This window comes from Melospiza melodia, chromosome 1 (genome assembly GCF_035770615.1).
Source record: "Melospiza melodia melodia isolate bMelMel2 chromosome 1, bMelMel2.pri, whole genome shotgun sequence".
Taxonomy (NCBI): domain Eukaryota; kingdom Metazoa; phylum Chordata; class Aves; order Passeriformes; family Passerellidae; genus Melospiza; species Melospiza melodia.
This window is the reverse complement of record NC_086194.1, coordinates 166,315,829-166,342,651: the sequence shown is the minus strand read 5'-3', so window position 1 is coordinate 166,342,651 and position 26,823 is coordinate 166,315,829. Positions and strand designations below refer to the sequence as shown.

Below are 26,823 nucleotides of genomic sequence, written 5' to 3'. Positions count from 1 at the left end.
TTGTCTAAATCCTATCTTGAATGCATTTATATTTTCAGTTTCTGTGACATTATGCAGTAATTGTTCCATAACTTAATTAAATGTGGGGTGAAAGTACATATTCCTTCAGTTTAAGTCTGCATTGAACTATTTTTTTTTTGTGGGTTGCAAGATAATGATTATTCACACTTTTTTTTCTGCAGTATTGCTAATTACAAAGTTTTTTCTGATATTTCACTTTCGGTTACCTCTTTTCCAAGCTGAAGGTCTCCAAATTCTCTATCCCCTTTCCAAACAAAATGCTTCGGATTTTTTCTTTGTTTCTGTTTTCTGAAGTTCTTTATCCTTTTTTTGTGATCCATACTTGAAGCTTTAGGACATTTACAGAATTTAGTTGAATTAACAGGAATTAGGTTGATGTTTTTTCCTGGTTTATTTCTGATCCATTCCTAATAATTCCATTCCCTTTTAGACTGTTGATAAGTATTGGAGAACTCTGTAGTGAAGGACAGGCTGTTTTTTCAAGGGACAGACTGTAAGACACTGGAGGCCATCTCTGAGTTTGAGGCAGAGATGAGGCTCACTGGGTAATGCTTATCTGTAGCAGCTGCTGTCAGAATGACATGAAGAACTCAAATCTTATTCTTCTGAAGGCAGATTTACTTAGGTGATATTGACTGAAAAGAGGAAAGCAAAAGCCATAAATAAAGTCTAGTAAACTAAAGTTGATTCTGCCTTTAAAATAGAGATATGATAGTGCTGGAGGAAGGATTTTTGCAAAAGAACTTATCAGTACAGTAAACTTCTTTTTTTTTACCCTGATATTTATATGCTTTGACTTCTTGAAATGATTGCCTAGAGAAGCAGGAAAACCTTTATCTTCCTTATTGGCATTTGATGTTTTTAATAAAAAATAAGACCTTGCATGTATTTGCCTTGTTCTTAGGCATTTCCCTCACCTGAATACTATGGGCATTCTTTTGGGATTTGGGACATGTGGTGGCTAGGCTGGGCAGAGCCTAGAAACCAATTTTCTCACTTCCTGGGCATGTGCTGTGGTCATTAGTTTGTGATCTAGTGGTGATTGCAGTGGCTGCTGGTCTGTTGGCACCCTCATCCCAAGTGGATGGAGGCATCTAATCATTATTAATGCTCCCTGTCTTCCAAGGGTGGGAAGTAGCAACCTCCCACTAGGGGCCGTGATTGCCTTTTGTGAGCAGCTACTTCATCAGCATGACTGCAAATCTGAATCTCCCTCTTCAAGTTTTTTAAGACATTTGTCTTTCTGTGAAATGCATAGGTAATTTAGAGGCAGTAACATGAGGATAACCTTGGAGAATTCTGCTCACTCAAAGTATGCAAAATACTGGTGAGTTAGTATTTATCTAGTGAGTATATATTCACTTCACCCAATTTAGGTGATTAAATTTTTATAGTGATAGTATGAAAGTCTATTAAACAGTTTGGCAGTCCTTTTAGAAAATGCTCAAACATCCTGAAATGCAGAAGGGCACAGAGGAGAGTTAGTGTGGAGCATTTAATGAGAATCTTTGTCTCACAGTCAAGAAATGGGAGGCCTAGAAGAGGCAATCATGCATATAAAGCAGTTTAAGACCTATTTTCTTTTAACTGAGTCACTCTAAATATAGAATTTGCTTCTATTTTAAGTATTGAAGTAGCAGAATACTTTTCTGGTGTCTGATGTCTATTCTGTCACCTTTGTACTGAACTCACAGACTGAGCCATGGCTCCTGTGCTGTAATGACCAGGTCCCATCTCACTGGGACAGTGCAGTCTGGGAGATGCAATCCTGTGGACAACCTGACATTTTTGGGAAAGGGAGGAACAGGAAGAATAAAAGCTGTAATGTTCTGGTAACATTTAGGGTAAAATCTTGGAAGACCAGTTGTTAAACCTGCAGAATGTTTAGTACAGAACTGAAAGCATTATTTTAAAAAAAAGTACTCCAAAAAAGCTGGTTTTAGATGCAACTAGTTTAGTGAGCAACAGAGCTATTACAGTTTAGTTATTCTGTTTAGTTACAGAGTTGCCTGATGTCCAGTCTGGTAGGAAAAGCTACAATAGCTTTAGGATGGCCTCTTCTCAAAATATCTCAATTTCCCACTTAAAATCACTCTGAAGGACCCACAGAATCTCTGTTTTTCTCCTTGTTGTCTACAGCATTTCTTTCCTCCATGTCCTCCTAGACTCCTCACTAAGTCTTTCACACCTCTTGTGTGAAACCACACTGTGGTTTCAGAGACTTTTTGTTAGTACTGCCTATATTTTATAAATAATATCTTCAGGACTCTGGGCTAAATGCATTCAGTATAGCTCCCTTCTGCTCCCAATGGAGATTGAGAAGTGCACATGGAACACAGAATCAGAATATCCTGAGTTGTAAAGGCTCCACAGAGACTGAATCCATCTCCTGGCCAGCACAGGACAGCCCCAATAATCACACCATGTGCCTGAGAGCATTGTCCAAACACTTTCTGGGCTCTGTCAGGCTTGGAGCTGTGACCACTGCCCTGGGAAGCCTTTTCCAAACATATTATTTTTATTCTGAGGGATGGCAACATGCCCCAAAATATAAGGAGTTTAAGGAAAAGCTGTACATAGTTTTAAAAATAGAGTAAATTGTCTTTTAGACTAAACTTTTCCCCAGCCTTATTTGTGGAACTGATTGAACAGCTAGGCATAATTTTTCAAAGGCTGTGGTATGAAGCAGAAACAGAAAAATTCAAATTTTATTTAGAAGATTTACAATCCTTTGAAGGTGGAAATATTTGGATGTAGGATCTCCTTGTAGCAGGCATCGAGCACTATAAATAAGGCTCTGAGCTATCAGTCCTGGCAAGTTATTTAAGCAGAACTGTGGTGTAAGTACTGATGGATTCTGGAAGTGTATCCATCATAAACAACAGAAACTAAAACAGTCAAACTAATGATTACAGAGTTTATTGTTTAATTTACACTTTTATATTATAGCAATGCATGTTTCTAGTGTGAAATTTTTGATGAGCATTCCTTTCATTCTTCCTTTAGGAGCCAGAAAAATTGTTCCTCTTGAGGCTTCTCCTCATGAAAGTGAACCCAAAACTCCAGACACAACAGTGCAAGACCCATCACAACGAAAAGGATATCAAGAATATGCCATTCAGCAAACTCCATATGAGCAGGCAATGAAAACAAGCAGGTAGTTTTGAAGTACTTATATTTGTGTTCATGCAAAATAAGAATGAAGTGTTTCCCCATCCATTTTTATGAAACTGGAGTATTGTTCTGAGACCTTTAAATAAAGGAAGAGCTGAAAATTAACTGTGAATAAGCTGTATAATTTGAAATGTCTTTGGGGAATACATTTTTTTAAAAACTAAGCATTTCTGTCCATTATGAATATCTAGGGAAACACATTATGTTATGAATGTCTAATTTCAGCACATTATGTTACCAAGGTTCACTGCTGTAAATATAACTTCTTGTTTGGGGTTTTTTTAGGTTGGGTCCAACTCAGCTGAAAATTTTTACATGTGAATACTGCAACAAGGTGTTCAAATTTAAACACTCCCTCCAAGCACATCTGAGGATCCATACAAATGAGAAACCTTACAAGTGTTCTTACTGCAGTTATGCCAGTGCCATCAAAGCCAACCTGAATGTCCACCTGCGGAAGCACACGGGGGAGAAGTTCAGCTGTGATTATTGCACCTTCACCTGTCTCAGCAAAGGCCACCTCAAAGTCCACATCGAGAGGGTTCACAAGAAGATTAAGCAGCACTGTCGTTTCTGCAAAAAGAAATACTCAGATGTTAAAAACTTGATCAAGCATATGAAGGAAACTCACGACCTCCAAGACAAAAAGGTGAAAGATGTTTTCGATGAGCTTCGCTTGATGACACGAGAGGGCAAAAGGCAGCTCCTCTATGACTGCCACATTTGTGAGCGCAAATTCAAAAATGAGCTGGACCGAGACCGCCACATGCTCGTTCATGGTGATGAAAGACCCTTTGCTTGTGAGCTCTGTGGCCATGGAGCCACGAAGTACCAAGCCCTTGAGCTCCATGTTCGAAAGCACCCTTTTGTGTATGTGTGTTCTGTGTGCCTGAAGAAGTTTGTCAGTTCTGTGAGGCTCCGTGCTCACATCAAAGATGTGCATGCAGATCTGCAGGAGGATTTTGTTTTTAATAGCTCCATCAACCAAAGCTTCTGCTTGCTTGAGCCAGGAGGTGACATCCAGCCAGAAGCCCTTGGTGAACAGCAGACACAAACTGCAAATGAATCAACTGTCACAGGCACTGATGCTGTTAGCACCCCACAGCCATCTGCTTCTAAAGGTGAATCAGCAGCTGCAGATGTAAACCATGATGGTCAGCATAATGGTGATGTACAAATTGATGCAGTCCTTTCCTTAGAATTAGAAAATCCTCTGGTGAAGAGTGTAGCAGAGACACTGTGTCAGACAACAGACATAGCAGTCTCAGATATTCAGCCCTGTGTAACATCAGATTGCTTCCTGCTGAAAAATGGTACTGCTGGCCCTGAGGAGTTTAAAGATTCTCCTCCAAATGAGGAGGAAGTTACTCAATGCAGTTCTGTAAATGAGCAGTGTGAAGAAATTAATCTTTTACTATCTGAAGACAAAAGTTTAGATGTGAGTCAGAACAACACAATGACTGAGAACCTTCCAGTTCTTGAAGAGACAATCCAATCTGTTCCTCCTGGTGAATCGGAAACAAGCAATCCACCCATTCAAAATTCAGCAGAGCCCACAGACCCTTTGGCAGCAGCAGCAGCAGCCACCAGCCCACAGGCAGCCTCTTCCAACACAGCCACAGCCAGTGGGGGGAATGGATCCGTGGCCTTCATGCAGATCCTGGACAGCTTGCAGAAGAGACAGATGAGCACTGAGCTGCGGGAGAGGATAAGGAAGGTTTATGGAGACTTGGAATGTGAATACTGTGGTAAGGAGCAGTGGAATTGTGTTTGGGGTTTTTTAAATCTTATGCAGTGAGCTAGCTTTTTTCTGCTCCACCAGTTTACAGTGATATAATTGTATCTTTGCAGCAGCATTAATTTTGTAGTTCAGTATGGATTCTGGGGTCCAGTGGGATTTATTTTTTGCTATAAATATAATGTGAAATGAGTCAAATCTCCTCAAAAAAACTCACTAGTAGAATATAGCAAAGCAAGGCTCAATTATCTGTTGATGTGAAATTTGATAGAATTAGATTAGTTCTGTCCACATGCATTTCCCCAAGTCACAGCTTTCACTGGGCCAAGCACAGCATATTTAAGCATGTGATCAGCATTAGTTCAGTCCACGCTTTAATGCTTGAGCTTCATTATCAGCTTAGTATAAAATCCAATTTTTTTCATATAGTGTAGGAGGATGTATAGTAATATACATTCTGTACAATAGAAACATAGATACTGGCATAATTTTGTGTCTTATTTTGAACCAGGTTCTTTGAGATGAAAATTTTAATTACATGGTATCAGATCAAGACTATCCTGACTGTAATTGTTTGGGTTTTTTGGTTTATGGAAGTGGGAATAACACACTATTCCTCTTATTCTAACTGAAATGTTTGTGTTTACATAACTGGAAAGGAAGCAATTCAGGATGTATTTTGTAGCTTTCAATATTGAAAAGGGAAAGGAACCAAAGTCTGAAAAAACAAGTTTTTGAAACATCATGTAACATTGTACTTCAGATGAATTGCTTCGAACTTTTTGGTGCCATTTTGCCAAAAGAGCATAAGAGGGAGTAACATGAAAGAAAGTAAAAAAAATATTTTGACAATCTCTTTTAGCGCACTGTTGCATTCAGATGCTTTGCATAAGAGAACAGATAAAAAGGACTTTTTCTTTAGGAAAAAGATCATTGATATGTACTGAAGTTACTCTTGTTAGGCTGTTTCAGGACATATAACAGGATCTTCTTAGGCAAAGGTGGATTTATAAATATATTTTCAGTAGTGAAGGGTCTGTAGGCAAGTTTCATCAAAGACAAAAGGGACAGGATTCAAACAGTGTGTTTTGTCCTGAAAGAAAATTAGTTATTTTTATTAATTTTCACTAAAAATTGTTTAGGAATTACTTTCTTCATGTCTAATTTGATTTTCAGGCAAGTTGTTTTGGTACCAGGTACACTATGACATGCATGTCCGAACGCACACTCGAGAACATTTATATTACTGCTCCCAGTGCAATTATTCTTCCATCACCAAGAACTGCCTTAAGCGTCACGTCATCCAGAAACACAGCAATATTTTGCTGAAATGTCCCACAGAAAATTGTGACTACTCCACTCCAGATAAATACAAGCTCCAGGCACACCTGAAAGTTCACTCAGATCTGGTGAGTAGCAAACCAAATGTGTGTGTGTGTCTGAATTCAGTGTCTTCTTCAGTGTTTGTAATTCTGTGGCAATACTTGGAGACATAGCTCACACTATGTGTTCTCTGCACACTTCTGGGAATACCTGTCTTAGAGTAACTGGATATTTGGACCTTCTCAGAGCTGTTTCCAGGGGAATATGTCTGTATCCATTTCCTCTCTTTGGTTTTCCCAGTATTTTCAGATCCTTTGAGTGAGTAGAATAAAGTTGGTGCTCTAGTTACATTACTTCATTCTGTGAACCTGAATTTCCTTCTGTCCTGGTTTAGGGCAAATTTGTTAAAGAATCTGCAAAGGAGGGCCCCTCCAGAAAGCAAAACCCACAGGGCCCCTCCCCCCAACCGGTTCGGGAAAAAATTCCTGGAGAGAGGTGAAAGAACCTGTTTATTTACCCGACACAGCACCCCCCAGCACACAAAATGAACAATACCCGATGACACCGCTCTGAGAAAGATGACAGAATCAGAAAGTCTCTTTCGGGGGTGGTTGCTCTGTTCTCAGTCCCTCTGGCGCTGGGGCAGCTGCTGCAGCCGAACAGTGCAAACCCTCGGTGTTCCCGGGTCCCAGTCCGGAGCAGGTTCGAGATGGTCACAGGAACAGGAGAGGAGAAACAGTCCAGGAAGGAATTTGGACTGTTTACCTAGAACTAGATAATAAGCAGAGGCCAAAGCAGAGCAGAAGCAAGAGCAGAAAAGGGAGCAAGCAAAGCAGCAAGCTGAAGCAAGAAGTGAAAAAAAACAGCCCTATGTACTGCTCGTCTCTGTGTCCCTGATAAGGGAAACCCAAACAAAACTTCCACTCTTCAGAGCCGGTCTTAAAGGCACAGAACAGATGAATGGGGATACAAGCATCATAACGTCACCCCAGGACACCTTCCTTCATAAATAAATTACTCATGTAAAATGGAAATATGTGGTTTTTAATTACTACAGACAAAAAGTATTTAAGTTATTAAAATGGATTTTTTTCCTAGTATCTCCACCTACTTGCAGTTGAACATCTAATATTTTCTTTTGTGTTGACAAACACAGAGAGATCTCATTTTAAAGGTTCCTGTCTTGTTCAGAAAGCCCTCAGAGTGCCATGTGCTGAAACCAGGCCTTGGTAGGCTGTTGGTCAGTATTTCCAACAGCTGGATTTACTTTAAAGGTATTTGGAACAGAACAACACTTCACCTCCTGCTCTTCTTAAGCAGCTACTTCTGAAGAACTTAAAAACCAAACAGAAGAGATAACACAAAAAGGAAAAATTTCCCATCCTTGTGTGCTTCCCTTCTGTAAATATTTGAAATTGAATCTGAATTTGTTATGAAAGGTGCAGAAAATTCATTCAAAAACTCTTTTTGAATGTTTTTGTATTCATGATGTTTACAATGCCCATGTGATAGCAAAAATCTGTGTGATTGATGTCTAAGAACACTTAAGAAAAAAGAGTCCACAATTAGCTCTCCTTATAGCCTTCCAGAAGTACCTGGTTTTCAAGTGTGATGAATGTCCAGCAGCTTCCACCAGGTACATAATTTTCATAGTTCTAAATAGAACTGAGAAAATGGATTTCATAATTAAAAGCATTGTGATGGCACAATCTTTCAGAATCATGCTTACAGATGCTTACTGTCAAATATATTCATTTAAATGGATTGAAAAATTCATGTATTAGAATTTGCTTTGTAACTGAATTTGGCAATTCTCATATTGATCTTTGTGCCCACTGCTTGGTATATTTACTCCATTCACATCTCAGTGAAAAGGACCACTTCTTCAAAACTATATTTATGCACAGTTAAATGTGGAAATCTACTTTAATTTTCATTTGAAAAATCAATTCTTAATAAATATTAAAATTTAACTTCTCTGGAGACAGAAGGTATTGATATCTCAGTTCAGTTTCTTGTGTGGATGTGTATCCTGCATCACCTCCTTGCTGGCTGCATTTCAGCTGGATCCCTGCGTTATTTGTAGAAGATAAATGGTGGGTATTGAAAAGCAGCTTTCCCTTCATCCTTGTATATATCACTGTACAGCCACCCACCTTGCTCTGTGTACAGCACTCAAGTCTTGCACTGAATTTGGGATTGGTTATTCCCTGGCAGATGATGATGGGGAGTGTGAATGTGCTGCCTCTTGCCTTCTGTGTTTGCTACACATTTTTGTTACAGGGAAGATTTTTACTTTTGAAGCCTGGGAACTGAGGTGTGGCTTGATTCAAATCCAAAACTTTGTATATATTCTCTGATTTTCAGTACTCGTCATTTACTCTTAGGGCTTTTGTTGTAGATTTTTGATGTTTATTGGCATTTATTGAGCTCCTCCAAAGTTCAAACTGTGTATGAACTTTGGAGGAGCTCAATAAATGACCAATCACTTCAGTGTCCTGGGACCTAGGAAAGGGCTGGGCAGTTTCAAATTGCTTCAGTACAATTTCTATTATGAATGAGCTCATGGAAACATTGAAGAGCAGGGTGTTGAATTAAACAATGCTGAAGTAGGTACCAGAGTTTGTTTACAACCCCCAGTGGCTTTTGCCATGCTCACTGTGCTGAGCAGATAAATATCACAGAGAGGTTTGTCTCTGAACATATTTTAAGTCTATGTATGTAATTGATACTGCAACATTATCACCTCTATAAAACTGCACTTCAGACCCAGAACCATCACCTGTTATAAGGTACCTGCATCTACTTTGATGCACATTTTGGAATGTAAATCATTCTTGTCTTTGGAAGAATGCTTAGAAATTCCATGATGCTGTTGAATTTTCATGTAATAGTGTAGCTGTTGGTAGGATGTGAGATGCTCAAGCTCTGGTTGCTTATTTACCCTTCCTGAGGAGAGTAAATTTGCACATGGTCACTGCTCTGGCTGTGGAGCAGTGCTGCTGAGCAGTCAAGAATGCAAGGTACTGCAAAGGGAAGCAGTTAACAAAAACATCTCTGGTGAAATGATCAGGCACTCAGTTGGAAAGCAGCTTTTGCTCTTAGTCCTCACTTCCATAATGAATGTCAGCTTGGCATTTGTTTTTACTAAAGTTATTTCACCAAAAATGCTTAAGTACTGTATGTAGGTGCTTGTCATTTTGTGAGCTGAGTTCTGCTTCTTGCCAGACTTCAGAAAAATCTGTCTAAACATCTGCATGTTTTTCTGTAGCCTCCTGCACATGTGTGCACAGCTGTCTCCTGGGTACATCACATCCTTTAGATGAGTTGCATTTTAATGGGACATCAGTTGAATGCAGGAATCTTTTGGGAAATTTTTTATTTGAACATCATGACAACTGTGGTGAAGATTCCTGGAGGTCTTCACTCCTCAGAAGTGTAACTTGGGGGTCTAATTCTGATCCCATGGATGTTAAAAATTAAATTTCTGTTGAACTGGATAGCTATGGGAGCAGGCTTTGGTCCTCTATTCCTCTACAAAATTATGCATTCAAATGTTGTGTTAATTGAGTTGTGGGAATTTTTCCTGGAAATATTCTTTGAGTGCCAATATTTAGTAGAGGATTCTAATTTTTATTTTTGTGACTGTATACTTGTATACCTACCCCTTGAATTATCTTGAAACACATGCCTCAGAGAAATAAAATTCTCTTCAGAGCACCATAAATGGGTAATGCAATATAGCTGATGCTTTCTTAGCACAATTTAAATTCATTTATATAAAGAGAAAAGCATTGTGATTATTATGTAAGTGGCCTTATTTAATAAAGAAATAGTATAAACAAGAAAATTTGTGATAGTATTAGGCTAATTTATTTTCACTAGTTTAAGAATACTTACATACCTAATTAAATTCCTGTTTTATGGAATGTAAACAACACTTTCAGTCAAAAACCTACCTTTATTTAGGAATTATTTTGAGTTTCTTATATTTTCTCAAATTGGCTAATAGGGGTGTTGAGCAAATATCAGGCAGTGATCTCCTTTGAAATTTAAACAGCTGATTGGACTTTGCAGCTGGTCTCTAACAAAGGTAGATGCAGTTCTCTCCGTGCTTTACTTCTGTTCAAAAAAACTTTCAAAGGCATTTAAAAGGCAGGTATTCCAATGAGGCATAGAAAAAATAACTTTGATTCTTAACAGAGAAGAACTTGCATGCTGAGAATGTGATTCAGGTATTTCTGCAACCTCAGCTTTCAAAGCCTTTCTGTCATCACCTATGGCCAGGGCACCTGGAGAGCTGGAGCTGTGGAGCAGGGGAGCTTCTCTGGGGCTCTGTGTTGTGGTCTGGATGCTCTGAAATATTTCATTTGCAGCAGGAGATCTTTAAAGGCTGTTTTGAGACTGATGGGATTGCACTGCAGGACTCACACAAGCTCTCAGGGCCGCAGCAGAAGAACATTTAAGCATTCCAAGCTGACAGCATCAGCTCCAGTACTCTATCACTGGCCTGGGTACCCAGCAGGGAAAGGTTTGGGTTCCTCTGTGAGGAACTGGAGCCACACTTTGAGGGGACTCAGTGCTCCTAGGCATGCTCTGTTACACTGCCAAAGATAACCCTTTTGAAGATCACTTCTGCAGAACTTGGTGCAGATAACTTTCTAACAGCTCGAAAAAAGCTGTTGGCATTATTTCATTATTGAAGAATTTTGTTACCATCATCTTGTGGAAAGATGAGTTCTCAGCACCCATCCATTCATGTTGCTCTATAGCTCTTGATGCATTTACTGATTATTTTGGATTTTCCTCTAAGATATAGGCTTATAGCCTTGCCTTCCTCAAGAATATTAATAAGAATGTGAAGTTGTCACAGTTAACAGCACTTCAGCTGAAATGGTGTGGGTGTGTAGTGGAGTGTTGAATTTTTATTTTCTTTTTTAACATTTTTCTCAATGTTCTGGCCACACTGAGAAATACTTAATTCAATGAATATTAAAGACCAGCAACACCCAACTGCACATTAAAAGTACACTATTTTTTCTCTTTATTTAAATGTATATTTTGAAATCAGATATATAGCAAGTTTGAGGAACAGATGAGATCTGTCAACACATTTCAGCTCAAGAGCCCCTAAATGATTTTGTGCTGTTTTTCTTATATGTGCCAAATTATGAATTTGATCATGCAACTACATCTTTGAAATGGTGCAAACATTTCTATGGAGTTTTGTTATGATTACTCTACCAATCTTTATTTCATGTGGAAATCCAAAATCATCACGAACAGATTTAGGTTATATCATTTCAGAGACCCTAATTCCACAAACTAACAGCTCTTCTTCAAGGTTTTGTCAGCTTTGTAGGCTCCTTGAATCTCTTCCAAAACTCAGCTAGTATTCTCTGATGTTCCTATTTTTCCCTTAAGATTCTTAGGGCTTAAAATTCTGACAGCCCCAACTGCATCATAGCAAGGTACAGCCCTCAGGGTGGTAAAACTCGTGTAGCTGCCATCCCCAGTCCCTGATTTTCTCACTGGAGCAAAAGACTGTCAGCTCAGGCAGAATTCTCCTTGTGCCACTGCCACATTAATGGCAGTGAGAGCTCCATATCCTACAGCTGTGGGAGTATTTATTGCTATTTCAGCCCAGGTGTGCTGGGGCTACTGCTGGTTTTAACTTGTAGGTACTTCAGGGATTTGTTTCTCAGAGGTACATGAGACTGACTGCCCATGCTGCATCAGAGTCCAAAACCTGTCTGCCATGAAAACCCATCAATTTTTGCTTTCCTTTCAAGAGAGGTGTCCATGTACAGCTGCACAACTGCAGCATCTGGACAATAATGACCTCCTTGTAGAGCCCTCCTTGCTATCAGAGGTACTCTTTGGTCAAAGGTCAGAAACTGGTAGAGTCCAGGACCCTTAGCCTCCTGTGGTCTCCAGATTTCTCCTTCATAACACAGGGGTCTGTCCCGTTTTGATCAATAATTTCCTTCCACACTCTTCAGGAAATATTTCTCTCCTGGAATAAGTAGTGAAGTGTCTGTTCTGTGGCTTCAGCTCACCTTTTCAGAGATCTCTGGTGGGTGGGCAGCTGCACCTCTCCAACCAAGTACTGTGTTACCTGGGCACCTGCCCAGCTGTCAGGACTAACTAGACTCCCTCAGTCTGTGGTTTTGATAATCCACTCATAAATTAATCTACTCAGTGCAGAGGTGACTATGACCCACTCATTGGATTGAGCATCCAGTGCCAGCAGGTACTTCTGGAAAGATCAGTCTCTACAATTTATATTGTGACTGTCAAGGTTTAAATTAAAGCGTAATGGAGAAAATTCCTATATTTTTAGAAGTTAGATGCATTTGTAAAAACAGGAAAATTGCAATTAGACTAAAATTACATATAGAAAGAGATGACATCAAAACTCTTCAGTTGGACTTGATTGACAGTGTTAAATCTGTTATAACATCAGTGACACTGAAAAAATCCACAGTAGTCTTTAAATCAAAATAATAGAATATGACTTTTTTGGTAATACATAAAATGCTGAATATTTATAAAGTAGTTAAAAATGTAGACACTGAATAAGTAATGGCATCTGTCATTGTTAACTCTGCTGCTCAATTTCAGGCCATTTTATAAATCCACAAAGTGGTGGTTGTCTTCAGAAGGGTAAGATCTGATCCTGGTTTCAGAAGGGTGGACTTGTGAAAAAAAGAAGAAAACCCCCTAAATATTACTGCTTACATCAAATAATTCTCTTCTGTTATGTGGCTTGATCTTTCAACTCCTGATTTTCTACAGAGTCAGTCAGAAGATAATGCTTACATTTATTGTGCATATTCTCATCTGCTGTAACTTGGAGCCCAGTATTCATGAGGATTAATGATGTGCTTAAAGTCTTTTAATATTTCTCCTTCACTTATTTCACTATAAATACATTCATTTTTTCCTTAAAAACCGAACCCTGAATTATAACTTTGTTGAGAACCATGTATTACTGAATAATGACTATAGTGATTATACCAGTAGACTGAAAATGCAATCTCTTTCTTTCTCACTTAAGGATAAAAAGAGTTATTCCTGTCCTGTGTGTGAGAAGTCATTTTCTGAAGATCGACTTATAAAATCTCACATCAAGACAAATCACCCTGGTAAGAAAAAAAATCAAGGAAGATTTCTCAGTCTATTGCAATAAATGGATAAGGGTTTAGAATGAGCAGTGTAATGTGATTATATTTCTAAGAAAGAGAAGAGTCTATTTCTAATTCAACTGGTTTAGAGTAAGAATTGTGTTGGTTTTGCAGATGTTAGAATTTAGAGTGAAAAGTGTTCCTGTTTGAGTGTGCTGTGAAATATGTCGGGTAATTGAAATCTGTCTTCATCTGGCAAAGGGTGAATTCAAATTAAGCACTGGAAAGTTTGGGATCAGGCACATAAACATCCTGTAGCAGCCCAGGAGATGTGAAATTCCCACTGGCCCTACATGAACTGACAGGAATGTGTTCAGGGCTCATGATTTGTCTGTAGGTGCCTGATGGGAATGCAGAGCTGGCCCTGTGCATGCCCAGGTCCCCAGGGCCAGCTGGGGTCTGCAGCAGGGCTCCTGCTAGAACCAGCTGGGATGTGGTGTGGCCAGTAGGAATGGAGCTGGCAAGTTCCATTACTGGAATCAGTAATGGGTCTGGATGCAGCAAACTGCCCCAAACTCTGTTTACACCTTGCATTCTGGTGCCCTGATTTATCAGTGCAAGTACAAGATAACATGAATGTGGTGAGTCGATGTGCTGTGCCTGAGTAAACAATTCTTTCCCAGATCTTGGAAATTTGATGCCAAAATGCTGGTGTGGGGACTGGTTTAAACTCACTGATGTGAACTCAGCAGTCACACTGGTGTGTCCCTAATTTCCTGCTTCTCAGGATCTGTGTTATGTTGGATAGAAAGTCCTGCTGCTACTGCAGAGGGGGGAGAGGTGACACTTTCATTAATTCATAATGGCTCCTTATCACCTGACATAATTGGATACAAAGAAGGAAAACACTGGTCATGCTCAGACTGAATCTAAGGGGAAAAAAAAACAACTAAAGTGATGTAACTTTCCTTGTCTTTTTGGTCAGATGTACAGCATAATAGGTAAAGCAGTAGTTTATCTTCCTACTGCCACTAGATAGTGCTAGACCCGTGTTTTAAACAATTTCCTTCACTTTAATTTCCTCCTTAACTCCCACTTCAGCTCTTTAGTTACTAAACCTCTTTATTTGCAGAGCACTCCAGAGCAGTGTGGTTGGAGGGCTTGTCGTACGTCAGAGGACGTGTCTGATGCAGGAAATTGAGATGAGAAAAGGCTTCTGAACTATACTGTAGTCAGGAGGTATAACTGCAGTAAGCATAGAAATTGAATCTCAAGAACTGTGCCTTTAAAGCCTTTGTGCTGCCTCAGGCAGGGAGCATAGGAGATATTCCTGAATAGCAGGAGCTGAGAACTGGCAGGACAATGATGTTCTGTGCCCTTCCATGTTGTCATTAGTCTGTTCTTGTCCACTGACTGCTGAATGATCACTGTGTGCTATGTATGAAATACCAGTTAACTCTGGAGCCCTGAAGTACTAAACTTGTCGATTTATAAATACTCCTGAACAATTCATTTGGTATCTGAATCTCTCTAAAAAAAGTATAATGTAATTTTATTTTTTTAATTCAAGTGGGTCTTTTAAACTCTTACAATAGAAATAAGGTTCAGAAAGAAAATCTACACTATTATTTTGTGTGTTCATTTCTCATTCTTGTATCATGGGCGAATAGAGCTTAAAGGCAGAATAGCAGATTTATTAGATGTATCTCTGGCACTAAAGAAATACTACATCTAAGATATGCCTATGCAACAGTTATGCAACAAGCCTGTTTTAATGTATTGAGGAGAATTAATGCACAAATCTTTTTTATTTCTGTGAATTTTCTCCTTGTAATCAGGAAGACATCCTTTATTTGTACACCACACTTAATTACAGGCCATATAAATGTGAGGGGTCTGATGGTATAAGCTATTAAATACTGCAGTGGCATGAGTGCAGTTGTTTTCAAAAATATAAATTAAAATTAATGAAGATGAAAGGAAAGACGAGTACTGTTTAAGATGAATTTTAAAGTGACATATCAAAAATTAATTTAAACTGAAGCACTTTCATATTTATCATTAAAATATTCTAGAACTCCCCCTCTTCTTCCTTTCTTAGTATCATTCTGCATGCCCTGCTCCCTTGTCTCTTCTGTTTCATCAAGTAGAAAGTATGAAAAAGTAGTCTTTCCTATTCTGTCTTTGCAGGGGAGTTCAATTTTGGTCCCATGAAGGCAATGAGACAAAAATCTCCATAGACTTTGGCAGAGCAGTATTTCAAACCAAAGGGCTAAGAGAGCTTGGCTTTATTGCCCAATGATTTTTGTACTCAGCAGTGAAGAAGGAGTCTTGGGTTCTGGTCCCAGCTCTCAGAATTATCTACCTTTCATCCACTGTCTGATTTAATATATTTCTCAATAGTTCTGAGACATGAGAGGCATCAGCTTCCATAGCTCCCCACTGAGCAGACATCCTAGCCTGCAGTCATGAATGAAGGATCTAAGCCATGAAAGGCAGAATGAGGGTTCAGACTTATGGCTGTATTTTTCTTTTTTTTTGGTACCTTAGAACTTATCTCTGCTCAGTTCATGGGCTTTTATAGTTACCTTTTGAGGTTATTTTCCCTGTGCATATGAGTTCAGGCAGGATTTTTGTGATTCCATTCTGGGACCAATCATCAGGAGAAAAGGTGATTTTTGGTAAAAATTGAAGTTTAGACAGGAACTTTCAAGTTTATAAGATTTGGGGCATAATATGTCACCATCTTTCATGTCTTAAGGTTTAGATTGCATGAGTGTTGTACTTTCATTAAGTCAAGAGATAGCATTTCATTCATCTGACGTGCATTGAGCAATTTGATTTATTTTTAAAAGCATCTGGCAGTGTTTTCATTATGTGTCTAGGCCACTTTAATTTAGACTTCATTATTTTGAACTTTTTCACTGTGACAACCAAAACATTATCTCATATGAAGGAGATACACAGAATTGAGTGTGTCTAGCTTGAATAAAAAAAGGCCAGGAGAGGAATCTTAATTGCTGTCTTCAGCAATCTAATTAAAAAGAAGACAGAGGGAGATTTTTCTTGGAGCTCTACAGTGAAGAGATGTCAGTTGAAACAAGAAGATTCTGACTAGAACTGGGAAAACAGTTTTGACTGTAAAGATGGTTAAACACTGCAGTGGGCCAAGAGAATCTGCATCCTTGGACATGGATGGATATGACCCCAAGCAACTTGATGTAACTTTGAAAATGGAACTGTTGACTGTGCAAAGTTGACTGTGCTTGGAGTAGGTGACCTTAGAGGTCCCTTCCAGTCACATTTATTCCATGAGCCTGGTTTTCCCTTTAAAGTGCCTGATTATCAGAGTTCTGACTATTGTAGCTGTGGCTGAAGTGAATTGTCTTCAGATCCTTGACATCTGGAAATCTGGGGTGAAATCATGAATAAAGCTTTTGAAAATATTGAAGAAAAAATTCCCAATTTAACTTATGGGGAAGGGTCACAGTAATAAAATGATCTTTTGTGCCAGTGGCCCAAGCAAGTTTTTTTATATTTAAAATATTAATTTATTTTTTTTTTTAAACAGGCAGCAGTGAGGACAGTGAGTTCACAGATCAGGAGAGAAAGGACAGAGCATCCTAGAAGGCCTAAAGAAAAAAAAGGTCCTTGTGCTCTTTGCTTAAGTCAGTTTTGACTGGGAGTAAGGGAAATACAACTTTTAAAAGTTGGACCGAATCAGGATCTGGCTCTTCATATAACTTACAAAATAAATTGTCTCATGTCCTTCTGGTTCTTACTACCTTTTGCATTTCTCTCAGAGGTTTCAATGACTACTATTTCTGAGATTCTTGGCAGAAGAGTTCAGCTGAAAGGACTCATTGGAAAACGAGCTGTGAAATGTCCCCACTGTGATTTTTATTTTATGAAGAATGGATCAGACCTTCAGCGTCATATTTGGGCTCATGAAGGTAAAACTCTGCTTTTAAGCTTTTGGGCAAATAATGAGTTCATATTCCACTGAAGCTTAGCCTGACATTAAAAAAGCCAGATTCAAGTTTATTTCTATACTCAAATGCAAAACTTCAGGCTGCATTGGAGGTTAATTAATCAGTTTAATGGACTCTGGATCACATATGGAACTTCACACTCAGGACATTAACAGACAGTTTAAATATTTTATAAAAATTATTAAAATTCTAATGCAATTTTTTCCCAGAACACATTCATAAACATCTATAAAGTATTCTATGTGAGTAAGGAGGAGTAAGTTAAATACATGCTCAGTACTTTGAAACAAGTAATTTTCTGTATCTTCCTATGAGTCTCTGCTGCTCCTTTTACATTTGTCCAAAAATCCTTGATCTGGAAATCTGTTAGTAAACCAATTGAAATCCAGTTGCTTTGATGTATACATAAAATTCTGTGAATATTTTAAATAAATCCTGCAGAGCATGGCAGCTAGCTGCCATTGACACAGACAGTGATCAAATCCCCTAAGATAATGCTCATCATATTTATGACATTTTTAGAGAGAAATTCCAGTAATATGGCAACACATGGGTTAAAAGTGCCTTGAATTTAAAATCTTTAGACAGTGAAATCTTGTGTCTACCCAGTCTGTGTATTTTATAAAAGGTTGAGGACAGCTTACATGGTCTTTTCTCCCATTAGTAATCTGTGGAACAGATTGCCTGTGATTTTAGGTTCTTCAGCCATCCCTGTGCATGAAAGGGGTGCTCTCAAGCTGATACCTTGTTTCCAAAGTGTTCCCATATAGGTAGTTCAGCATGTTTGTTTGACTGATCTAACTCTGAGTTTTCCTGCTTGTATACCAGAGCAGGGCTCCTCTCCAGTGGCCTTTCCTCCTTTAAGGAGTTTAGGTAAGGCAGAATGTAGGTTAGAGAAATTCCTTGTGTATTCCATAGACAAAGTTCTTTTATTCTGACTGGAACTGGGAACCCATGCCATCAACCTGGCAGGAGAAAGAGGTAAATAGAAATTTCTTCCCAAATCAAAGTGTGCAATCTAGTCTGCTTAAAGCAGACTGTAATTCTTCATGCTTGTAAATCTAATTTTAAGGTCATGAGTATCAATTTAAAATGTGCAGACCCTCATGAAACTGTTGAACTACTCTGCCAATTCAGATTTATTCAGCTTTTCTTTGAAGGATTTACTTTGTTCTTGTAGATCTGTTAAATGACCCACTGGGTATTTCTCTGTATGCTTTGGACAGTTTGAGGGAAGAGAAGTTTTAAGTGCTTGTATCTGCCCGAACCATTAGCAAATGGCACTAATTAACCATAAAACACAGCTTGCACATTTAACTTCTGCTTTCATGTTAACTGCCTAATGGAGCAGTCCTCCTTACAACAGATTTCCTCACTGTTGGTTGTAGTAAACAGAGAATGGGAGTTACCTGAAGAATTCTGGAGGGAGACATGTACACAAGCTTGGCATAAACACAGGCAGCCTGGATTTTACTTCTAAAGGGAGGGTAGGCTTAGCAAGGCCCAAATATCAGTATTTTCCTGGCCAAACTCAGTACCTGGCTTCAGTGGGGCAATATTCAATTGTGAAAGAACTCCTCCTTTCTCTGAGCAAGTTAAGTGATGCTGTCATGAGCTCAGCATCATTTACACAGAAGCTCTAAATGAAATTTCTTATTTGTAGGCATCCAAATTCTGAAGTGTTTCTCTTTGTCCATGTTGCTCACATGATCTGAAATTTCTTTCAAGCAAATGTCCAGCCTGGAAAGGCACAGCCTGGTTGTTTCAGGGTGTATTTATTTCATTTTTAGGTGTGAAACCCTTCAAATGTTCCCTCTGTGAGTACGCCACTCGGAGCAAGAGCAACTTGAAAGCTCACATGAATCGTCACAGCACAGAGAAAACTCACCTTTGTGATATGTGTGGGAAAAAGTTCAAATCAAAAGGCACTTTGAAGAGCCATAAACTCCTTCATACTGCTGATGGTAAGTGCATTAAATCTATTATCTATTTATTAAATCTATTTTAGGACAATAAATATTGGCTGTACCACAGGCCTTATTAACAAATGCTTTTCAGTTGAACACTTCAGTGTGATTTGCAGATTTTTTTTATTCCCAGGAGACACCATTTGGGAAATAATTCAAAACTTTGTGAAATTCATTTCTGTGAAAGACAGCTGTCTCTGAAATATTAGGTTTCTCTGAAATTCATATTGGCTTTATATGCCTTCCTTGTTCTAACAGGGAATTGTATATTTTAATAGAAATTTGAAATTGCCAGTAGTTCTGTCTCTTACTGTTAAATCTCTCACTGTTTTATTCTATGAGAATATTATTAGGATCCTGGTCTGATCAGCCAGTGGCAAACCTGGGCACTGTCTCACACTCAGCACCTCATTTGCCCTGCAGTTTTATCATTTCTGTGATGATAACTGAAAAAAGCAAGATGCACATCCAGAAAAGTATCCAATTTTTTATATAAAAGTTTAGAGCACAGCAGTACTTTATTATTCTGTGATTATCACACTGAAGTAAATTATTGAGCAGAATAAGTTGTACAGACCTTCATTATGACTTAGTAGCTTGATTTTTGTTACTCATGCAATTGTGTGAAACCTCATTCCACTTTTTATTGACCATTTAATTTAGATTCTTTTTTTTTTTCAAATTACATCTTCAGAGAAAGCACACAATGCTCTGTTACATTTTTAGAATATATTTGAGGTTTCTGTGTCAGAGATATTTTTTAATGCTTGTGTCTGTGTGTTCAAGTGGAAGAAACAATCCTTTTTACACCAATATGCTACATCTTACAAGAAGATTATAGTTATTGTTTTATTACCAAAGTTATTGCAGAAATGCTATGTGTTGGTAAATCATTTGTTATTCACAAAGTACTTTCCAGTATTTTGAAGTAACTTGATCAGTACCAAGTAGGTCTGGCATATGCATCTAACCTTCATATGTCAGAATCAAGATTTTACTTATCAAATGCAAACCTCAGCTGATTTCTTGCTAGGAGAAGGAGGCAAGTTGTTGTATTTGGATGAAAAGAAAATTTCAAGAATCATCAGTCTATAAAGAAAAATAAAAAAGTCTCTTTCTATGGCCCTGTAAAAAAAAAAATCACTTCATGGGGTTTCGTTTCAAAACCTTTCTGTTTTGTTTTCACCATCTGGCATGATGAAATAGGGAAATTCAGCAATGAAAGTTGAATTTGTTTTCAAATGTGTGTTACTTGGATTTCTTGAACAAATCTATGTGTGTATAAGTCACTAATGCAATTCATCTGAGCCTGGTTTGAAATTCAGTGTTGTTAAGAACAGCAGTATAGTTGAGCAGGATCTAGCCATGTCTGGATTGTGTTTAAAAGTGTGAAGTTATCTTTAACCATTCAAATCCATGTGAGGAACTGTGTTCTTTTAGAAGTTACTGCTAGGTCAGGCTGAAACCTTGGCTGTGGAGGCATTGCTATTACCAGGAGCCTTCTTTATTTGGCTTCAAGTTCATCATCTTCTGGAATAACTCCAGCGACTTCTAGTGGAAAGTGTCCCAGCCCATCACAGGGTGATGGGGGCTGGAACAAGATGACCTTCCAACCCAAACCATTCCATGACTCTGTGTTCCTTTTTGTTAAGATTCCATTTTTGACTGGTACAAATAAATCCAAGACTAAGGCTCTTTTACTTTGCTTTTCACACTTCCAAAACTGTTCCAGGAAATTCCCAGTACCTTTGGAAGGTGAGTTTGACCACTGTCTCCAGTGGAAGCAGGATCTCACTGTCTGTGGAGTCTTAAGTAATTTTCCTCACTAAGTTCACCCCAGCAAACTTTTCATGCATTTCAAACTCTTGTGAAAAAGGACATTTGTCACCAGGAATGTGGTTTGTCAGGGGACGTTCAGCATTCTAAGTGACAGTTTCTCTTTGCCCAGTGTCCCTTACTGTAGTGACAGCACTGCAGAAGGTCTTAGCAGCACACATCTAGGGTTCTTCAGTTATTTCACAAATAAGTGAATTTGAAAGCTGTTTCACTGTTTATGAGTCTTGTCTTCCTGACTTATGAATCCAAGCAATTTTTGTTCAAATATCAGAGCCCTGCAAGGTCAATTTAAGTCATGGAATATAAAGTAGTTTTGTGTCTGATTTATGCTTTTCCAGAAGACAGACTTCTCAAGAGTGACATGATAACAAGCAGTTCTGTATTCCAGGGTCATTACTGCTTGTGGGTAGAAGTAAACCAGAAAGGCTGATTTTCATTATTTTATTTAGATACCAGAAGGTGCTTCTTAGCTGTGTTTTATAGAAACTTTCACACTTGGTATAAAATGCTTTTACCTTTTTCATCAGCATCTGGAATCTAAGAAACCTCATCTCTTTGTGATTATACAGAACATTGTCTATTCTACTTCTGCTTTACCTTTTGATTCTTTTACTTTTGGAATAGTTTTTAGCATCCTTTTTCCACATCATTCAAATACAATTTGCCAGCTGAGCACATTTAATTCAGGAATGAAGTTCCTTCAGTATTTAATGCACTTTGTAATTTGGCTGTAGGTAGCAGGACTGATAGAATCTTAGAGGCAAAATAAGGAGAAAGAGAGTGTGAAACCCAGAGAATAAAAGGAAGGAAATTGTGTTCATTTAAATCATAAGGGGAAAAATAGATTAGTAAGAGAGACTGCTTTGAGGGGAAATGTATTTGAATCATAACAATTCAGTGCTGGAGACAGAAATAACTAAACCCATGTGAACAAGATCAAACATTGGTGTTTTGAGGATTTCCGAGTGTGCTTTACAAACAGCAAAGTAGCTGTGCCTGCAGTTGTAAATAATGGATTTCCTTCTTCCATTTAGGGTGCACTATAACAATTCTTTTTCTTCTTTCCCAAGTGACTATCCCAGGAGAATCCAGAGCATTTAATACTTATAATTTAAAGATTGCACTCAAGCCTTTTTTTGTCCCTTATTCTGCTCTTAGCTCTATTTAACCAAAATTTTGCAGAGCAAGCACCAGACTTCTCGTGTTGTTCATTGATCGTTCTTAGCATTTGGGAATTTATCTTAATAAGGAAATAGAATCAGTAGTTTTCTGAACTTAAATAGAGAAAATAATTATTCCATTTGCTGTTCCCATTGCAGGAAAGCAGTTTAAATGCACAGTTTGTGACTATACAGCTGCCCAGAAACCACAGCTCCTACGTCATATGGAACAACACGTCTCTTTCAAGGTAAGAACACATATAAATCATGCTTAAAGTGATTAGGAAATACACAGAACTTTAGATAACAGTAATAAAACTGCACATTTTCTTGTTTAATGACAATTAACAGTATATAAACATTTTAATATTGTGGAAATTTTGACCTTATATTCAGACTTTTGAGATAGCGTTATTTTATTTGTGACCGATTTGTAATTAGTAGTTTTACTTGACAAAAATATCTATATTTTGCAATATGAAACAAATTTTTTGGGTTTGATTATCAGTCCTTGAGTAAGTGAATCTAATATGTACCTTAAAAAGTCCTGGGAAGGTATGGAAGCAAATCCCCACTATCACTGTTCATTCAATTTTTTCCCAAATTTTCCAGTCTCTTGTACTACAGATGAGTTCATATACTTGAAGAAAATTGAAGAGAATTCATTTTAAAACACTTACCTTAAAACATTTATCTGAAACATGCATTGGGAAGAGTTTTGAAAATTGTTCATGTTTCTATGAAGTATTTAGGTTAGAGATACAGTTTATTTTAATAAATGGCAATATGTTTTTATTTCTAAATTTCACATTGGTTCTCAGTGTGATAGGTCCTAATGTAATGTATTGTGAAATGTTATATTCAGTAAATAGGAATTATACTGGTTCCTTTTCCAGAAAATACAATATTTTTTATTTAAGAAAATGTTCATTTTAATGCGAGGCTTTATCTTAATAGTGAACATATTTCTTATTGAAAACATGATACTATTTTCATATGTAACATCTTTCATTATCTAACAGTTCATTTTACTTCTATAAAGAGTACACTGCACGCATTCTTAACAAGTACTATAAAGCAGCAAGGCAAGCAGTCTTTTGAATGATGGTTTAAGTTTTGGAAGACAAAACAAGTTATCTAAAGAGATTTTTCATTTTGAAAAAAAAAACCAATTTTTCCTGTCTTAAGTATGTGGTTTTGCTCCAAACTTATATTTTTGAAAATATTTTTTTGTAAATGAAAATACATAATTTTCCTTTTTTGATGGCTAAAGTGATGAATGCCCTCACAGTGCAGTTCTTGAAATGCAGCCGGTTCTGACCTTGGGATCTGCCTACACATAAGTGTGGAAATTCAGGACATTGTCAAGAGAACTGAACTCTGGCTTAGATCAATCAGGAGTATTTGTCTAGAGGAGTTCAAAAAGTATTTGCCTCCTTCTAGGACAGTTGTTTTCATGCTTATCAGGCTCAGAGAAATGTCACTACTTATGTGACCTAATGATCCTTTAATCCATCATATTTCCCAGCTCCATGAATTTGCAATCCTGCTATCCGAGAGCAGGGAACATGCATGACTTGCACAAGTGAGTGCTGCAAGAGCACAGCAGTCTGTCTGCATTTTATTTTCTTTAAAAAATGACAGTTTCAGCAATAGAAAGAGAGTTCCCATCTCTGAAATATTGAGTAGCTGAATTTTACAGTACCCTCTGAAGCATAAGGTTAAGGGAGTCTGAACATCACTTTTCTTCCTTATTTTTGCTGTTTGGAACCTGAAGGAAGATCATGAGCAATGAGCTTAGGAGAGTGTTCTAATCAATGTACCCTGACTGCAGACATTTCCCTGCTTTAAATTCAGCTCCTGGATGAACATTTCTGTACCAACCATTTTCTGCTGAGGAGCTTTAGGTGGGACTGCTGTGCATGAAACATTTTCCATCCTATTCTGAGGTACTTGACTTTTCCCTGAGGACTTCAGCCAACATCTGCATGCTTTTACCAGGACCTAATGCTTGTGTCAAGCTCCCTATGACTGTGACACATCTCAGTCAGAAAGTTACTATCAAAGGTTAACTTTAGGCTCAAATGTTTGTTTTCTTAATTTTTATTTATTTAGAAATTTGTCTTTCTGTCAGTTGAAGAGAGACATGTTCTTAAAAAATTAGTTAATTTAGTTGCCAAAGTCAGCTCACCAAATGGTCAGAGAAATGCAAATGCCAGGAAAAGGTGAAAGAAATGAGAAAAGGGGATAGGATAGGATAGGATAGGATAGGATAGGATAGGATAGGATAGGATAGGATAGGATAGGATAGGATAGGATAGGATAGGATAGGATAGGATAGGATAGGATAGGATAGGATAGGATAGGATAGGATAGGATAGGATAGGATAGGATAGGATAGGATAGGATAGGATAGGATAGGGAAAGGGAGTTAAATTACATTGGCTGTACAATCATTTTGTACTTTCAGTTATTTTAGTTGTCTTGCTGCTGTTTTTTAGACCAAAGCTCACAGCAGCTGGTCATTTCATAGTAGAGAGTCTCCACATGGTCAGACCTGTTAACATCAATTATGAAAACATACAATTTACTGAATTACAAAAACTGGGTAATATTCTTATAATAGTGAGAGTATTTGTTGTCTTGCCCATAATAAAAAGTACCAAATCTAGGTAATGTTTAGTTACAACTTCAATTTCTTTTGAATTTTCGAGAGTTCCCTTGAAAGATGCCCAAGCCAGAAATGAACATGGTTTCTTGGGATCAAAACATTGCAGCTTAGCCCAGTATCCTGAAGAGGTGAGGAAATACAGTCCAACATTTTCCTTTTTGCCCCCAGCCCTTCCGCTGTGCACACTGCCACTATTCCTGCAACATATCGGGGTCCCTGAAGAGGCATTACAACAGGAAGCATCCCAATGAAGAGTATGTCAATGCAGGCTCTGGGGAGCCTGCAGCTGAAGCTCTTATCCAGCAAGGTACATCTCCACCAAATAAGATTTGTTGGTTTGTTTGGTTTTTTTCTGAAGCAAACTTGGTGAGAAGCTAAACTTCTGTGTAGTATGTGCACTTCAGTTTATTGGGTGCTACATGTTAAATCATTATTCCTTTTTAGTAATTCTGAAATGGCCACCTTTTACCCTTCCTTCAGTGTCCTTTGTTCTTGGTTTTTAAGGATGTGGGAACCAAAGTTTTGTTTGACCTTGACTGTGCTACTTGTTGTTGCATACATTTATCATTCACACTTGTTTGTCTCTTTTTGTAAGTCAAGTATCCCTGCCTGTTGAAATGTATCCCTGCTTGTTGAAATGAATGATAAATTTCTACCATTCTGCTGATAAATTTCTGTGACAATTCTGCAAGGTTGAACTCAATGTAAGGTTGAGCAAACATAAGGAAAGAGGCTGAAGAGTAAATGGCAGCAAATTATTCCCCCACTAGAAAAATCTGGGGAGAAAAGAGAGTACAGGTAAAACAGGTTAGGAATTGTTATGCTCGGAATGTGGTTTATGGGCAAAGGAAGCACACCTTGTCTGTGTAAGTAAGCTAAGAATGTATTAGTAGTAAAGCAGAAATCACCACAGTTTAATTTAGGATTAGTCTGACTCCCATAAGTATCTTTGCTGTTACACACTAAGCAGATGAACCAAAGCAAACAACTGATTATAGTCAGGTACATTTATGGGTGTAAAGCTCCTTCAGTTCTAGTGCCTGGTGTGAGGAACATTGAGCAAGAAGAGGAGAAAGCCAGATTAAGTATTAAATTGCGTGGAAAATATGTTCATTCTTGGTAAAATTAAGTTTCCTTCTTTGTTACTCGTAATTTTAGAAAGTGTTTTCCCTATTTTTTAGTAAAAACTACCAGCAGTTTCGTCTTTTGGAATCTTCAGTTTCTAATTTTGTTGAAGGGAATAGAGACTAAAATAATGCTGTTGTGTTAGATAATGAATTAAATGTAATTCTTCTAAGGTTACATTGTTTCTAAATGCTATTTCAAATCATTAATCTAACACATAACATTTATCTATTGAAGGCATTAATCCTTGTTAAAATACTGAACTCATGACACAGAGAAAGAGAACTCAGTTGTAGACTCTCCCTTTAAACTTGCTCTATAAAGGGAAAATATATAACTACAATAAGTAATCTGAGTCTGTGTTGGTTTTATATAACATTTTTTTGTTTCCTTTTGTCAAAAAAAATCCCCAGCCAAATAATTTTCAAAGCAAATATTTATAACAGTGTAGGAATATATAGTATCGTTTTATTATTATTTTCACAGGCAGTACAAGTCCATGGGGAACCTGCAGTTGTTTTAAGCAAGTAATATTTGCTTGGTCAGTACTCAGAGCCTCTATTTTGTAGTCACCCAGGTGAAGGGAAAACTCTTCATCATGGGGAGCTTTGTTTAACTTTCCAAATATCTGAGCTCTGCAAGGAATTATTTGTCTGTAGCTACTTTTAGGAATAGATATGAGAGACTGA

At 37.8% G+C, this 26,823-nt stretch overlaps 1 protein-coding gene across 3 annotated transcripts in view; it reads left to right on the top strand.

Moving 5' to 3' along the window:
* ZFAT (zinc finger and AT-hook domain containing) overlaps positions 1-26,823 on the top strand; it is a 116,330-nt gene that overhangs the window by 68,764 nt on the left and 20,743 nt on the right. For all 3 annotated transcript variants that reach the window (XM_063174518.1, XM_063174526.1, XM_063174510.1), the window contains 8 exons: positions 3,028-3,178; positions 3,481-4,943; positions 6,110-6,342; positions 13,317-13,404; positions 17,187-17,336; positions 19,166-19,339; positions 22,498-22,586; positions 25,178-25,316. In XM_063174518.1, coding sequence (XP_063030588.1) covers positions 3,028-3,178; positions 3,481-4,943; positions 6,110-6,342; positions 13,317-13,404; positions 17,187-17,336; positions 19,166-19,339; positions 22,498-22,586; positions 25,178-25,316 — 2,487 coding nt within the window. The remainder of the gene's footprint in view (positions 1-3,027; positions 3,179-3,480; positions 4,944-6,109; positions 6,343-13,316; positions 13,405-17,186; positions 17,337-19,165; positions 19,340-22,497; positions 22,587-25,177; positions 25,317-26,823) is intronic.